This window comes from Octopus bimaculoides, chromosome 28 (assembly GCF_001194135.2).
Source record: "Octopus bimaculoides isolate UCB-OBI-ISO-001 chromosome 28, ASM119413v2, whole genome shotgun sequence".
In the NCBI taxonomy this organism is placed as follows: domain Eukaryota; kingdom Metazoa; phylum Mollusca; class Cephalopoda; order Octopoda; family Octopodidae; genus Octopus; species Octopus bimaculoides.
This window is the reverse complement of record NC_069008.1, coordinates 9,301,338-9,317,352: the sequence shown is the minus strand read 5'-3', so window position 1 is coordinate 9,317,352 and position 16,015 is coordinate 9,301,338. Positions and strand designations below refer to the sequence as shown.

Below are 16,015 nucleotides of genomic sequence, written 5' to 3'. Positions count from 1 at the left end.
ATATATTAGCTTTTATTTGTTTTAATCATTAGACTGTGGCCATACTGGGGCATGGCCATGAATAATTTTTAGTCAGATGAATCGACCCCAGTACTTATTTTTTGTTAAGCTTAGTACTTATTTTATCAGTCTCTTTAACAAACTGCTAAGTTATAGGGACATAAACACACCAGGACTTGTTATCAAGCAGTGGTGGGAGACAAAGACACACACACACACATATACAATGCCCATCTTTTAGCTTCCATTTACTAAATCCACTCAAAAGGTTTTGGTTGGCTTGAGGGTATAATAGAAGGTTATGTAGTGGGATTGAATTCAGAACTATGTGGTCTGGAAGCAAACTTCTTACCACACATCCACACCATGTACATCATCATCTAACATCCTTAATACTGTATCAGCACAGCTATCACAATAACCATTGTGACCATCATAAGCATTGTCAGCACCATTATGACCACCATGACTACTATACCCCTGCCTCCACAAACCCCAATATTACAATAATGACCATCACCACTGCCACTATCATCAATCATTAATGACACTACCACAATCATCATCATGACTAATATCATTATCATCTTCATCATCACAGAAAGCACTGCTCCAGCATAGCCTTAGCCATGACTTATCATTATCACTATCATTATTGTTATTTTGTTGCTGTTGTTCCTCTTCTTCTCCTCTTCTTTTTCATTTTGCCTTCTTGTCCCTCTTCATTATTTTCTTTCTTTCCTCCACAGATCACCAGAACTTGATCCCTGAAGATGGACAGAGTGACACAGCCAGCAACGAGGAGGACACACCTCAGATTCCAGTTGAACCAACAACTACATACAGTCCCATTGACTGTTCCATCTCGCTCAATAATAATGATGATGATGATGGTGATGGCAGCAAGATGGAAAGTGGTGCAACAACATCTGCTGATGCCTGCTTCAACATGGACTCCTTCTTTCCAGCCCCTCCCTTGCAGGACCTATACCGCTACCATATTTTCTTTTCACACAGCCCCAATGATATTGCATGGATCGAGAGCATTGTGAAGAAGCTGGAGGAATGTCCATACAACTATAAATGTTACTACACCAAACCAAGCCCCACTGAGGCTACCCAAAGCAATCAAGAAAATCCCAGAATTTCTAGTGGCCTTGGCGATCCCAGCATTCCTAGTAATATGAGTAGTCCCATCATTCCTAGAAGTCATGGCAAATGTAGCATTCTCAACAACGACTATGGCAATCCCAGCATTCCAAGTGGTCATAGAAATCCCAGCATTCATAGCCATAACAATTACAGCAATCCCAGCATTCCTAGCATTCTTATCAGCCAGAGCAGTCCTAGCCACGGCAATAGCATCAAGAACAAGAATAATAACAGCAACTGCAGCAGCAGAAGCAGCAGTACCAGAAGCATCATCATCAACAACAGCATCAATAACAACAACAACAAAAGCAATCCTAACAACACCATCAACAGTAGCAACTGCAGTGTTGGTGATGGTAGTGATGACGACGACGATGATGGTGCTGATGAGAGTGAAGATGGTCTCAACGTAAAGCAGTGCATCCATACAGGCAGCAAGAACAAGGGCAAGACCACCTCCAAAACAAGGACCAGCAATGGCACAATCCAGTCAACACTATGGGCTGCCATGCTCAGTGAGCGTGTTGTGATTGCGCTCAGCCGAAGCTATGTCCTGTCGACATGGTTTGACTTCCAGGAGATCTTGCAGAACCTTACAGAATCCAGCCTCTACCAGCAGCGTTTGATTGTAATAATGCTGGAGGACTGTGATGTGCCAGAACCACTTCAAACTGTTGGATATCTCGATGTACGTCAGAAGCAGTTTTACTCAACATTGACACGACTGTTACGTAGCAGTAAGTTTCTAAACAATCTTCTTCTTCTTCTTCTTCTTCTTCTTCTCTTCCCACTCCCCTTCCTCTTTCTCCTCTTCTTCCTCCTCCTCTACCCCCTCATCATCATCGTCAACATTACCAACATCATCCTCACACATCATTGTTATTAAAGGTGAGAGATAGGCATGATCATTAGGCCATTGAAGAAAATACCTTGCAGTAATTCCAGCTCTTTACCATTTGAGTTCAGATCCCACTTTACCTTTCAACATTTTTGGGGCAATAAAATAAAACCAGTTGAGTACTGGAGTCAATGTAATTGATGTACCCACCTTCTCCAAAATTTCGGGTTTTGTGTCTATAGAAGAAAAAATTATTGTTATAATTGTTTAAGTGGTGAGCTGGCAGAACCATTAGCAGGCCAGGCAAACTGCTTAGCAACATTTCACTTGACTTTATTATTATTGTTGTTGTTAAGGTGATGAGCTGACAGAATCATTAGCTTGTAGGACAAAATGCTGAATGGTATTTCTTCTGATACTTTACATTCTCAGTTCAAACACCACTGAGGTTAATTTTGTCTTTCATCTTTTTCAGGTTTGATATGAGGGTTGGCTAAAAAGTTCATAGCTGACCAAGATACTCTCATGGAATGTGACAAATGAGGTTTATTTTTCAGCATAAACTCTCTTGCAGCTCATGCACTTCTTCCCTCATTGCTGAGGTGCTTGAATCCCATTGCTAAAAAAAAGTCATCAACAGCAAATATGGCATCATCATCGTCACTACTACACTGGTTCCTAACTAAATGTTTTTTCATGTTGGGGAACATATGTTAGTCAGATGGGATCAAATCAGGAGAAAAAGAAGGGTGATCAACCAGTTCAAAGTCAGTCACATATAGCAACCATTGAAACCAAGGACTTGTGTGCTGGAACATTGTTCTGATAAAACACGACCCCTTTTGTCAGTTTTCCTGAGTGTTTAGTCTTGATAGCCTTTCATAACTGCCTCAGCAAGTTGGCATAGTACTCTACATTGATAGTGTGGCCATTTTGAAGATAGTCAATTAACACAATATCTTTTGCATCTCAAAAAAAAAACTGAAGGCAGCATCTTCCCTGCAGATGAAATGACCTTGGCCTTCTTTGGAGCAAGTGAGGAGGGATGATTCCACTGCATGGATTGCTTCATTTCTGACTCAAAGTGATGAAGCCAACACTTGTCCTGGCTTAGGAAATGTGTAAGGAAACTAGCAGGATCTGCCTCAAACAATGTCAGATTTTCCCATGATAAGATCAACCTGGTGTCAGAAGATGTGACATCAACTGAGCAGAAACCTACATCATACCACGTTCATTGTACAGTATATTCTTAACTCACGGGATATGTTTCTAGCATTGGCTGTTTGATTTATAGTCAATCACCTATCATCCATGTGGTAAATACAGTCGATGTTTTCCCTGAAAGTGAGCAGCTGAATTTATAAGGGGAAGGGAGAGTCTTGAAGATAACCCAAGATCTGGATCTTGGGTTATCTTCAACACTCTTCCTTTCCCTTATAAATTCAGTTGCTCACTTTTGCACTGTTGATAAAGCAGAAGTGTCATCCCCTAATGTAGCAACCATGTCAGTATGAATGTCATTGGAGGCTAAACCCTTTTTCTGCAGGTACTTGATAATACCATGATGCCAAATTGTGTCCATTCAGTTACTTTTGATGTCTTCTTTAAACAGTCAGATGTCAGTTTACTTGGAAAGAAACAATGCAGTTATTAATAAGAAGATTTGAAATTTATGCGTTCAAGACTTCACAACTCCAGCATCAATTATTCATAGTCAACTTATGAACCTTTCAGCTCACCTTTGTAAAGTAAATTACCAGTTATGTACTTGGGTTGATATAATCAAGTTACTCCCAGCCCTTGAAATTGCTGGCCTTGTGCCAAAATTTGAAACTATTATTCATCATCATCATTTAACATCCTTCTTGCATGCTGACATTGGTTCGACAGTTTGGCAGGAACTGGTAATTCATAAGCTATTCTTCTTATTATTACTTCAGCAGCAAAATGGCAGAATTGTTAGCACATCAGACAAAATGCTTAGTGGCATTTCTTCCAGTTTTATGTCCCAGGTTCAAATGCTACTGAAGTTGATTTCAGTGATGATAAAATAAGTACCAGTTGAGCACTGGGGTCAATGTAATTGACTAACCTCCCCCCACAAAATTTCAGGCCTTGTGCTTATAGTAGAAAGAATTGTTATCATAAAAGCATAAAGCTGGCAGAATTGTTAGTACATTGGATAGCATTTCTGTTTTTTTTTTTTACATTCTGAGTTCAGATATTGCCAAGGTAATTTACTTTTCATCCTTTTGGAGTTGATAAAATAAGGTACCAATCAATGTAATAGCTCGCCTTGTGCCAAAATTAGAAATATTATTGTTATTGTTATCATTATTGTTGTTGTTGTTGTTGTTGTTATTCCAAGTGAGGTGCATCTCTCATTAGTATTTCCAACCAAACCACTGTTTATTGCTGTCATTGTTTAGCCAATGAAAATGCTCCAGAGTCAAGATGTAAAGTGGAGATAATTTCATTAACTGAGCAAAGGTTATTTTCTACTTCTTGCTTCTATATTCTCTCATTAATATTTCACAGTTTCTCATAGAATTGATAATTACTAGCAAAACCAAAAGGGACATTGCTAATAATGAACAATTTGCTCTGTAATCAAACCAATATTTGAATAACTTTTTGATTTTTATTAAGAAATTTATTTTTCTGTTTGTGTTTTAGCAGTCATATTAAAAACTGTTTTTGTCTAGTAATTTTTGGTGATGATAATGAGAATTTGTCTCCATTAATATAATTTGTATTAATATTTTTATGTAGTTGTGTGTGTGTGTGTGTGTGTACATGTGCACACACACACACACACACACACACACGAATGTGCAAGTATTTGTGCGTGTACATGTATAATATGTAAATACAGTTTACAGTGTTTGGCTTGGTGTTGCATCTCAAAGAACAATGATTCATCTTTTCCCTTCAAACTTAAACATTGTTTGGCTTCAACTCACCACCCACCTTCCTGCAGCTCCTCCCCCACATTACACGCTCACACACAGACACACTTACATGCAATCGTCCAACATATGCCACACACACATATCCATGTATGCGCAAACACATTCACACACACACATGCACACACACACACTCAAACACAAGCACATGTATACACACACACATGCACAAACATACACACAAACACACTGGCCAACTGTCAGATGTTTGCCCAACTTCTTCATTCTCTCTCTTTCTCCCCCTCCCTCTCTGTCTCTCTTAGTCCCATTCTCTTTCTTTTTTTGCTCTATTTATTCTTTTCCATGCATAAATGTGTAACATCGACATATACATTTATATGCACATACACTCACACATGCATGAACGCATATAAGCATAAGCTCGGGTATATATCCTCTCACACAGACAACACATACACAGACATAAACTTTTATATAAAGACATAGGTACTTTTAGATGTATTTTCAAATAGATATAGTCATATGTACATGCATATATCAGTTTGCATAAGAGGTGGTAATCAAAAAGTTCCTGGACTAATTATGTTAATAAAAATTAACTTATTTACCGAAGTTTTAACATCGTCTCCTTCAAAATAGTCACCTTACGCAGCAATACAGCAGTCCCAGGATTCCTGCCACTTTTGGAATCCAGCCTGGAAGCTGTTTTCCATAAGCAAGTGAAAGACCTTCTGCAATTCACTTTGGATCTTGACAATGGTGTTAAAATGGCAACTTTTGAGCTGCATTTTCAAATTGGGAAAGAGATGGAAATCATGCTCAATGTCTCTGTAGCAGACTTCACAAGTTTAACACAAAATTTCACGTTGGCTCCTTGTTCCTGTCCATGACAAAATCACAGATTACAACATACTTCAGCAAACTTACAGCAATGAGTTGTATGCAATGTTTCGAGCGACACAGGTGTTTCAGTCAGAAGCAGCTCAGTCAAGGGCTTGCTCATCATTTATTTTGACATCCACAGTATTGTGCATCAAGAATTCATCCCCCAAGTCCAGATTGTCAATCAAGAGTTCTACTACAATGTTTTGAAGCATTTGTGACTGGATCTGTGGAGTACGAAGAATTGGATCCTTCACAATGACAATGCACCTTGTCACTGAGCTTTCCTCACACATGAGTTTTTCACCAAAAACAACATGGTATCACTTCCACATTCACCCTATTTATCAGATTTAGTACCTGTGGACTTCCATCTCTTCTTCAAGATGTGGCAGGAATGCTGAAGCCATTGTATTGCTATGCAAGGTGATTATTTTGAATGAGAGGATGTTAAAACTTAGGTAAATAAGTTATTTTTTATTAAACCTAACTATTCTGAGAATCTTTTGCTACTACCTCGTATCTTCTTTCCTCTTTTTCTTGTCTCTCCCTGGTCTTTACTCTGGTATCTGATGAATGATTATGTTTGAAACCTTATTTTATCAGGGTTTTTTTTCTTTATTTGAGCGTCAACTGAATAATATTAACTGTAAACTTGCCATTAACTTTCCTCTTTCTAAATTTTTTTTTTGCTTCTGATTTTATATTTATATATATATATATATATATATATATATATATATATATATCGTGATCACATGACCAACCAGACTCTCAGATGTTGTTACACATCACTGGTCACAATGTGCTTTGCATTGTTTTAAACCTTTGGATGATGCCACCCCACTGGCTAGGCAAGTAGACCAGCATTACTCCCTGATCAAAAGGGGGACTGAAACAATGTAAACTGAAGTGCTTTGCTCAAGAACACAATGTGCTGCACCCACAAACTAGAGATCAAGATCATGAATGCAACAGCCTAACCACTAAACCTTCTACCAACACACCCACACACATACATGCATGCCTACATACATAAACACCATACCTGCCATGCCAACACACCCGCAAACACATATATATATGTATAACTTGTTGGAGCCCTCCTGGCTTGTCTGTTCTTGTCAAACTGGTCAGCATGGAAAAAAAGATGTCCAATGATGATGATGATGATGATGATACATATCGTCATCATTGTATCATCATTTTCCATGCTAGCATGGGCTGGAAAGTTTGACAGAAGCTGACCAGCTGAAGGGTTGTTCAGGTTCCATGTCTGTTTTGGCATGGTTTCTACAACTGGATGCCCTTCCAAATGCCAACCACTTTACAGAGTGTACTGGGTGCTTTTATGCAGCACCAGAATGGGTGCACTAGCACAAGATTAGGGATGCTCAGCTGGAAAGGGTTGCAAGGGACAAGCCTGTATGCAAGGGCAACCACACTTTTAGATGTGTCTTTTCAAGCACAGCAAACTGCCAGGAGTCTCGGTCCCCTGTCATCCCCTCTGTGAGTCCCAACGTTTTTTAGATCCTTTCTCACCACTTTGTCCTACATCTTCCTGGGTCTACCCCTTCCTCATGTTCCCTCTACAATTAGAGATTGGTACCACTCGATGCAACTGTCCTCATTCATATGCATTAAATGGCCATACCAGCTCAGTTTTCTTGCACTCTACATCTGATGCCACATATACCCAGTTTTTCTCTCAAATCACTCACACTCTGTCATATATGTACACTGACATTATCCATCCAGCAAAGCATACTGGTTTCATTTCTTTCAAGTCTTCACATATCCTCACTGTCATATAGCATAGCTGTTTGTACACAGGGATCATACAATCTGCCTTTCACTCTAAGGGAGAGGCCTTTTGTTACCAACAGTGGTAGGAGTTCTCTGAACTTCACCCAGCCTTACAAACAATACTTACAAACAATACTTGCAACTATGACACCACGTCCATAAACAGTATATATCTTCTTTGCTGTTTGTGCAGTATTTTTTCATTCTGGAAATAAAAGAGCATTAAATGAGGAAAATATATTTTATTTTCCTTCATTTTCAATTTTATCTTAAGAACAGTAAATGTAAATAATCCACACAAAATTCAAATAGAAAAATGTGCTCATTCAGGAAATATATATATTTCATATGTTCCTCTCACATGATAAAACAGATCGCATGATTAAAAATTGCCAGTTGAAAAGCACTATAATTTATTTTTTACCATCCTAATATACATCGAGCAGGGTCATCTCCCTGTAGGTACCTGTGATTTGTCTGTTTTCCTACTTATCAATACTTTAACTTTTGCTTCATTAAATCTAAGGCCCTTTGACTCCAGAATTTGCTTCCATACCTGAAATTTCTTCTCTAGTTCTGGTAGTGATCCAGCAATAATATAGAGGACAACTGGGGATTCCTGCACGACAGCTTGCTGCATGCCACAGACCAGTCTGCAGCAAGTACAAAGTCTCAACAAGACCTAGGGTGATGTGGTGGTGTGCTGGAGACAAGGCAATTAGAGCAAAGAAATAGGACTGGAAGAGTGGTGGAAGCAGGAAACTATACCAGGTAGCTAGAAGGGAGGCTAGAAGAATATAAAGGAAGTACTACATGTACTTGTAAGGAAAACAGTCAGGACAAGATGAATTACAAAAATAAAGATAGAAACAAAGAGGCAAAATAACTAGAAAGATAAAAAGATGCATTGTCAGTTCTTGAGAGAGGTACCAAGGGATACAGACCTAAACAAAAGATGGTTGTAGTTACAAAAAATGGACCTAAAACTTGAGACAGAAGCCTTGATATGTGCAGCTGAGGAACAAGCATTGAGACCAAACTACATCAAGCACAGAATTGACCAATCAGCTGAATAAGACAAATGCAGAATATGTGGTGAAACTGGAGAGACAGTGTGGCTTATTTTAAGAGAATGCAATAGACTGGCCCAGAGAGAATGCAAGAGAAAGTATAACAATAATGTCTGGGTTGGAGAAGCAAAAAAAAAAAAATAGTATAAACCTGAAGCAAAGGATGTAATATAAAATGACCAAGCAAAGTTACTTTGGGGTTTGGTGTATACATATTGTGTGGATAAAAAAAATTCAATATGATCATAGTATTGAACATCAGAAACCTGACGTACTGGTAGACAAGGGAGAAAAATCGTTTTGTTTTTTTTTGATCCTCACATTATGCATCCACCAGACTTGTCATTTACTGGATTAGAACTAATCTTCCTGATTATTTTGGCTTCAAGGGTGGTTGCAGTGTCAGGGTCTGGAGTTTTGAGATATATTTTCTACAAGATGGTGGTTGATGTTGCATCCTTGTTTTTTTATGAATGGTGATTCTCATATGTATATTGACAAGGCAATGATGTGTCCACTGGTCATCGGCATTAAGGCTCACTTTGGTGATGAGGATGTCTCTTTTGTCTTGTCGCCATATGACGGCAGCATTTGGATCCATGTGGTCTTGAAGCAACTTGGAAGTTGAAATTGAGTATTCATGATGAATAGATTATGTTCCATGCATAGATCTAATGGCAGATGTCCATTGGAGTTGCAATACTTTATGCTTTCTTTACTGATGACATTATTTACCTTCACCAAGGAAGGAGGTTATGTTTTCATTGGCGTTGGTTTGTCCGTCTGCCCGTCTGTGTGCAAAATAACTCAAAATGTTGTGAACAGTATTTGATGAAATTTACAGGAGAAGTTGGTAATGACACAAGGAACAGATGATGAAATTTTGGTAGTGATCCATGAATTTTTATGGATTCTTGAAGGGTTTTTCATTTGTTATATTTACTTTACATAAAGTATTTCAATGTTACATTCTTTGATTATCTCCCTTGAAAACATGTTCATAGTTTTCACATAACCTGTGGTGGCGTTGCTGTTTCCAAAGTTTATTTTCATTTCTCTATTAGTAATTATACTCGCGTATCTATCTTAAAATGAGCTGCTTCACGGAGGTCTGTGGAGGATGACATGACAAGCCTTGACTATTGGGATCGACTCAAAAAGCTCAAGCTTTGCTCCCTCCACCACCACTGTGAGCTCTATATCATCTGTATGATGTGGAAAATATTTCAGCAACATTGCCCATCTTTAAAATTCGTCTGGGGCTTGGCCCCTGGGCCAACACTATGACAAAACTATTTCACCTCAATTGGCCCTGCTCTCTTCAACATCGTGCCAGACATACATAAAGGAGGAAAGTGACTTCACGGCATTCAAACAATCCCTATACGATTACCCCCAACAAATACCAGCTAAACCACCCACACCCAGATATGTCTCTGAAAACAATAACCTTCTGCTTGAATGGGCTACGGTTCCCCAGAGCTGACTGTGTATCTCTTCCAGGCGGTGCTATTAAATTAGACATGGCCTAAGTCAACTTCGGCCGAAACTTATCTAAGTAATCTTAATCTATGCTGTAACCTTTTAATCAAAGCATGACAACGTGGGTAGGGGTTGATATCTTAACATTTCTCAAGGTGTTTAGTATAAAAAAAAAATATTAAAGATTTATATAGAACTACATTCAGAGTATATCTATAAGCTATTGTGTTTAGACCTGGTTTCTACCCTCAAACTGTTCCGTTTTGTAGATGCAATTTTATTTCTTTTTTTAATAAAGCATTCTGAAATTAGAAAAATCAAAAATCTGCAAACATCTCGGTCCCATGAGTATCGGATAATGGATTTTCAACCGTGTAAAGAAACTGATTGTGGTGATTGTAGTTTTGACGGTGATTGTGGTGAAAGCAGAGACAATGTTGATGATGATGATGGTCGAGATAAGTATGGGAGGAGGTTATGTTTTGCCGGCGTTGGTTTGAGAAATTGGGCAATTTTCAGTATACGTGTATATGGGTGGAAATGAGCTGCTTGGTGGAGGTCTGTGCTCTCGGAGTGCTTTTCTAGTTCCATAGGCGATGATCCTTTCCTACCCTTGCATTGAAATCTCCTAGTAACAAGAGTTTGTCCTTTGGTGGTATGTTGACAATGGTGTTACTTAGTTGTTGGTAAAATTGATTCTTTGCTTCTTCATTAGCATCAAGAGTTGGAGCATAAGCAGAAAAGAGAGTGATGTAATTTGGAAGTGGTAACGGAAGAGTCATTAGTCATTCATTGATGGCAATTGGTGTCAAATGATGGTCTTGTATGATGCAGGTTTTAATAGCAAAACTGACTCCTTGGATTCTTCTCTTTCCTTCATCCTTGCCTTTCCAAAAGAGTGTGTAGTCAGAACCAGTTGCTTTGAGTTATCCTTCCCCTGAAAGCTGTGTTTCACTCAGGGCTGTGATGTCCACATTGACACCAACCAGTTCTTTTGAGATTAGAGCTGTGCATCTTTCTGGTTTGTCAGTGCTGTCAATGTCAACAAGAATTCTCACATTCTATGTTCCAAAGATGGTATTGGTTGTCTTAAGTTTCTTGTTGTTTTGACCACATGATGGGTGGCCTGCCAGGTGAGGTTTCCCAGCCGAGCAGTGGTAATGACTTTCAATGTTTAGTTCACCTTTTCTAGGACCTTCCTCGATTGAGGTGGGCAGCGGTACTCCTAAAAGGCTTGTCCAAACACACATGCAGGACCAGACTCCTAAGTAGTCACTGGATCTTAGGAGGGCAACTGTCACACATTCACACCAATGTGCAGATTCAGGATTAGAAATTTATGATTTATAATGCTGTGGTCATTTCAACCTTACTATGTGGCTGAAAAACTTGGACACTATATCATCACAACATCTAAAAATTAGAACACTTTCACCAGCAAAACCTTCGTTCAATCTTGAACATCAAATGAGAACACTATGTGACCAATAACAAAGTCCTGGAAAGAGTCAACAGTCAAAGTATTGAATTAATGATCATGAAACACTGTCTTCAATTGTCAGGACATGTAAGAAGAATGGAAGAGACAAAGTTCCTCATCAAGTCTTATTCAGTGAGTTCACTTCAGGAAAAAGGCCATGGGTTTTCCCTCCTTGAAAATACAAGGACCAACTCAAAGCAACACTGAAAGCCACTGGAATTGAACCTAAATCATTTGAAACACAAGCCTGAGACCATACCAAGTGGCAGTATTCCATCACCATTGGAACCACAAACTTCAAAGCCACCAGAAGAGAAAAGGAAGAAATCAAATGACAGAAGAGAAAGGTTCAACAAAATCAACCTCGTCCTTTATCAACATTACCACCATGCAGTCAATGCCATCGACTCTTTTATACAAGAATTGGTCTACCTAATTATCAATGACATCACCATAAAAGAAGTGTTCAACAAAGAAGAAAATAAATACTCAGACATGTGATAAAGCAACAACGGCATACACCAGACCCCAAAGACTGTGAAAATGGTAAGAAGAGAGTGGTTGGATGAATCAAATCCCCCAAAGACACACTAGAGATAAGGAGAGCAAACGTATACATACCAGTAGAAAAGGATGACAGGAGTTGTGAGGCAGATAAAGACCAAAGGGTAGCTTGATAAATGAGATGAGGAAATTTAACAGCCTAATGGGAAAATTCCCATCATAGCATGCTGGGCAAGGGTCAAAGACTAGCTTATCCCATCATAATTGTTGCTGAAGCCCACTTGATAGAATCAGAAAGTGAGTTTCTGTGAGCACAAAACAAACCTATTATTAAGCAAATTGATTTTGCTGGCCAGGATAATTTCCAATCCTTCTTTGGCCAAATATTTCCCAACACTGACCATCTCTGACTATAATTAGCATTTCCTAGTACTATAGTATTGGTGTACTCAACCATTGAAGTGGAGAACCTAACTCTAGCTTGTGCACAGCAATGTGATGCTTTCCTGGGCTCTCTGTAGCTATAGAACCTACATTTATACAACCTACATTTATACATACATTAGTCTGGATTCAGTGGCTGGTCAGGAACCCTATATTTAGTGGGTGAAGAACCCTGGTCAGAGGTTTCCAACTATTGTGGAACAGTGTGGGACATTTGTTTGGTTAACATGACCCTAAATAGCCACTCTGATCTCAACCAGAGTGGTAGATGATCCTGCAGATCCCCAAACTATGTGGAAGTATCTACATCATGAGTACTCTTAGAATGGGTTACACAGCATGCTAGCTTATGAGTGGTATGGGCTCCAGAGTAAACAATGGCATTTCCATCCCCAGTCTTGGTGGCAATCACATCATAGTATTTGAGTTTGTGCCTATTAGGTATCATGGTAATGCAGCAATGGAGAAGGATAACATAATTGTATTCTGCTTGAAGATGCTATGGTATCTATGCTGGCTAGAAAAAGCCCTATCTAGTATTTGGGAAAACAACCTGGGGATATTGTTTTTAAGATTATGAGAGAAGAGTGGGCCAAACCAAATAATGCACCTCTGTCTTGTCCCTCAGTAGGAGTGATTATCCTTGACAGAAAGGATGTGATGCACTCTTGCCCTGCCCTATGTTAAGCCTTCTAGGGATTTTTAGCTGACCTATGCACACCCATTCTGTTGCTTTGTGTGAGGCATAATCTAGAGGGCCCTCTTACTTTGTTCTTTGCTTTTCTCCACACCGTCACACTCCTCTTTCATGCTCTCTCTTTCTCTCTTTACCTTTTTCTTCTACCCTATTCTCCTATATTTACCCTATTGTTCTAATTTGCATACTGGAGAATATAAAGGCCTCCATCTTTCTTCATATTGTATTTTCACCTGGTGATAGTAGTTTGTGTTGTTTAGTTGTTGTATATGGTATGAAATAGTTTTTTTTCTTTACTGCTTTATGGCAGTAACCATTTTACTTGATGAATATTTAAATATTCTAGTGTCATTTAGTGTCAAATGATTACAAATCATGTATTATTAGGATGACTATAAGGTAAGTTGTCATTTTACTCCCATTTTCCTCCCACCCACCATTCACTACCTCTTCAATGATGGCTCTACTTCTTTTTATATGATGTATTTGTGCTCATGTCTGGATATGTTGTACAAACGAAGGGATGCTGAAAAGTTCCTAGCTTGAAGGGTATTGTGAAAGGCCTCATTGAAGGTTGAACTTTCCAAATTTTTTACAGGGCTTTGAAAAACTGATGGATTACTGCAATAAGTGTGTGAATCTGAGAGGGGAATATGTTGAATAAAATCATAATTAACTGATCCTCCTGTATTTTCTTTTAGCCAAAGCAGGAAGTTTTCAGCATCCCCTTGTATATATAATACTTAATGGTGGGACAGCTCAAGATATTAAAGTAAAAACCTAAAATTATGGAAGAAATGAAAGTATGATATAAAATTATTTAGTTAATAGGCTAATATTGAATGAATGTAGAGTTGATAATGAAATAGATTAAAATAGGCCTAGAGAAACTTGTATAGCATCAAGAGAGAACAGTAGAAATCAGGATCACTCCTAGAGTAAAAGTATGAAAAGTAAAGAGTAAATGCTATATACTATGTTAGTTATTTATAGTATCAAAGAGGTATAGAAACAATAAAATACATATGAAGTAAATCTGTTAAATCCTATTTAATTTCAGGCACAAATGGTTGAAAGGCAAAGTTGACCCTGGCAGCATTTAAACCCAGAATGTAATGAGCCAGAAGACATGCTACTAAGCATTTTGTCCAATGGCACTAATGAATCAGCCTGTTTTATGACTTTTCTGTGCTTCATCTCCATCATAACACATTTCTCAATTCTGAATGTTATCCCAATGTACAAATGTGGGTTTGTGAATTTTGGGGAGGTTGTAGAAGTAGCTAGTTTTGCATTCAAAATTAATTAGGTTGTCACATTGTTTGTTTGTTAAACCTTTTTTTGTTATTGTCTGTGATTGTTGGTAATTGTTTATCTTGTAGCAGGAATATTTAGCAATCAAACCCAGATCACTATATTCAATGTAAAAAGACAAAAAAAAAAAAAAATAATAATAATAACTCAAGAACACAATCATGATTCAAATCTGGCCTTTCAAGACTTCATGTGGAACCGGATCTAACAACAATTTCATCTTCTGTGCACTCTTTCTGAACATATCCACCACTATATATTCAGTGTATTTTAACCACTATGAACAGATGACAGATAATAAACAGCAAACCGGATGCATAAGAAGGAAGTCAGCAGACAGAAGTAGAACCAGCAGCTAGCCAGAGCACTGTAACAACACAAAAACCAATGGATGGATGGCGACAACAACACACAAGGATCACCTAACATCAAGGAACCTAATACAGTGACTATTATCATACCTAGCCCAAGAACAATTAGCTTCAAACTATCTCAGTGCTTGTTGTTCATGGTAATGGTAACATTTTTTTTTTTGTTTACAATAAAAATAGATATTTTTCTGTCAACAATCTTGACCTTGTCATGATAGGTCATGACTTCTAGTAGAGATAATATAGTACTTTTGTAGTGCTCAACATCCATAATAATTACTGCACTTTCTTATCTGCTTCCTTAATTATAATGTTATTGTTTTTGAGTTCATGCATGATTACCTGTTGTTTTTGACTGGTATTGGGTTTGAGTTTACAGTGTGGTAGTTCTTTGTGTGGGAAGGAAGATATGAAATCGTAAAATTTATCTAATGTTTTATTCCTACATTTTTTAGGCTTTTTGTTCAATTTGTTCCTGTTTTCCTTATCAAATAATTCCTCTGTTAGATGCAATTTTCACCAAAACTGAAAAATATCCTGTATTTCAGGAATTAAAACAAATACTACTTGGAAGACAAAAAATACTTCAGATACACCCAATACTCTACACTTGATTACAACACAAAACACAGAGGTTTACAACATTACCCACCAGATCCTTCCACTACTGAGACAAGTCCAAAGAATGGAACAACAACCATACAAAATAATCAAAAGCAAAAGACAATCAAAATCCCTCAAAAAACATCAATTCAAATCACAGTTTGTTTTGTTTTGGCAGGCTTGTAACTGTAATCATATAAGCATGCCCAACTCATTATCAGTATAAATTATCAGTAATTCAAGTATCTACAGCAAATAACTTCTATGCACAATTCTGAAGAATTGAATTTCAATTTTTATCAATGGCACTTCATGAATCAGTAGCTGCATATATTATTGCAGAATGTAACAATATTCATGAGACCAGTTTCCAATGAAACAATTGTAAATTAATGTAATAAAAGGACTCGTTCACTCCATACTCCTTGGTTATAATTAT

At 37.9% G+C, this 16,015-nt stretch overlaps 1 protein-coding gene across 3 annotated transcripts in view; it reads left to right on the top strand.

Annotated features, from left to right (window-relative positions):
• LOC106868371 (histone-lysine N-methyltransferase, H3 lysine-79 specific) overlaps positions 1-16,015 on the top strand; it is a 199,658-nt gene that overhangs the window by 81,547 nt on the left and 102,096 nt on the right. For all 3 annotated transcript variants that reach the window (XM_052977663.1, XM_052977662.1, XM_052977661.1), the window contains exon 2: positions 750-1,889. In XM_052977663.1, coding sequence (XP_052833623.1) covers positions 750-1,889 — 1,140 coding nt within the window. The remainder of the gene's footprint in view (positions 1-749; positions 1,890-16,015) is intronic.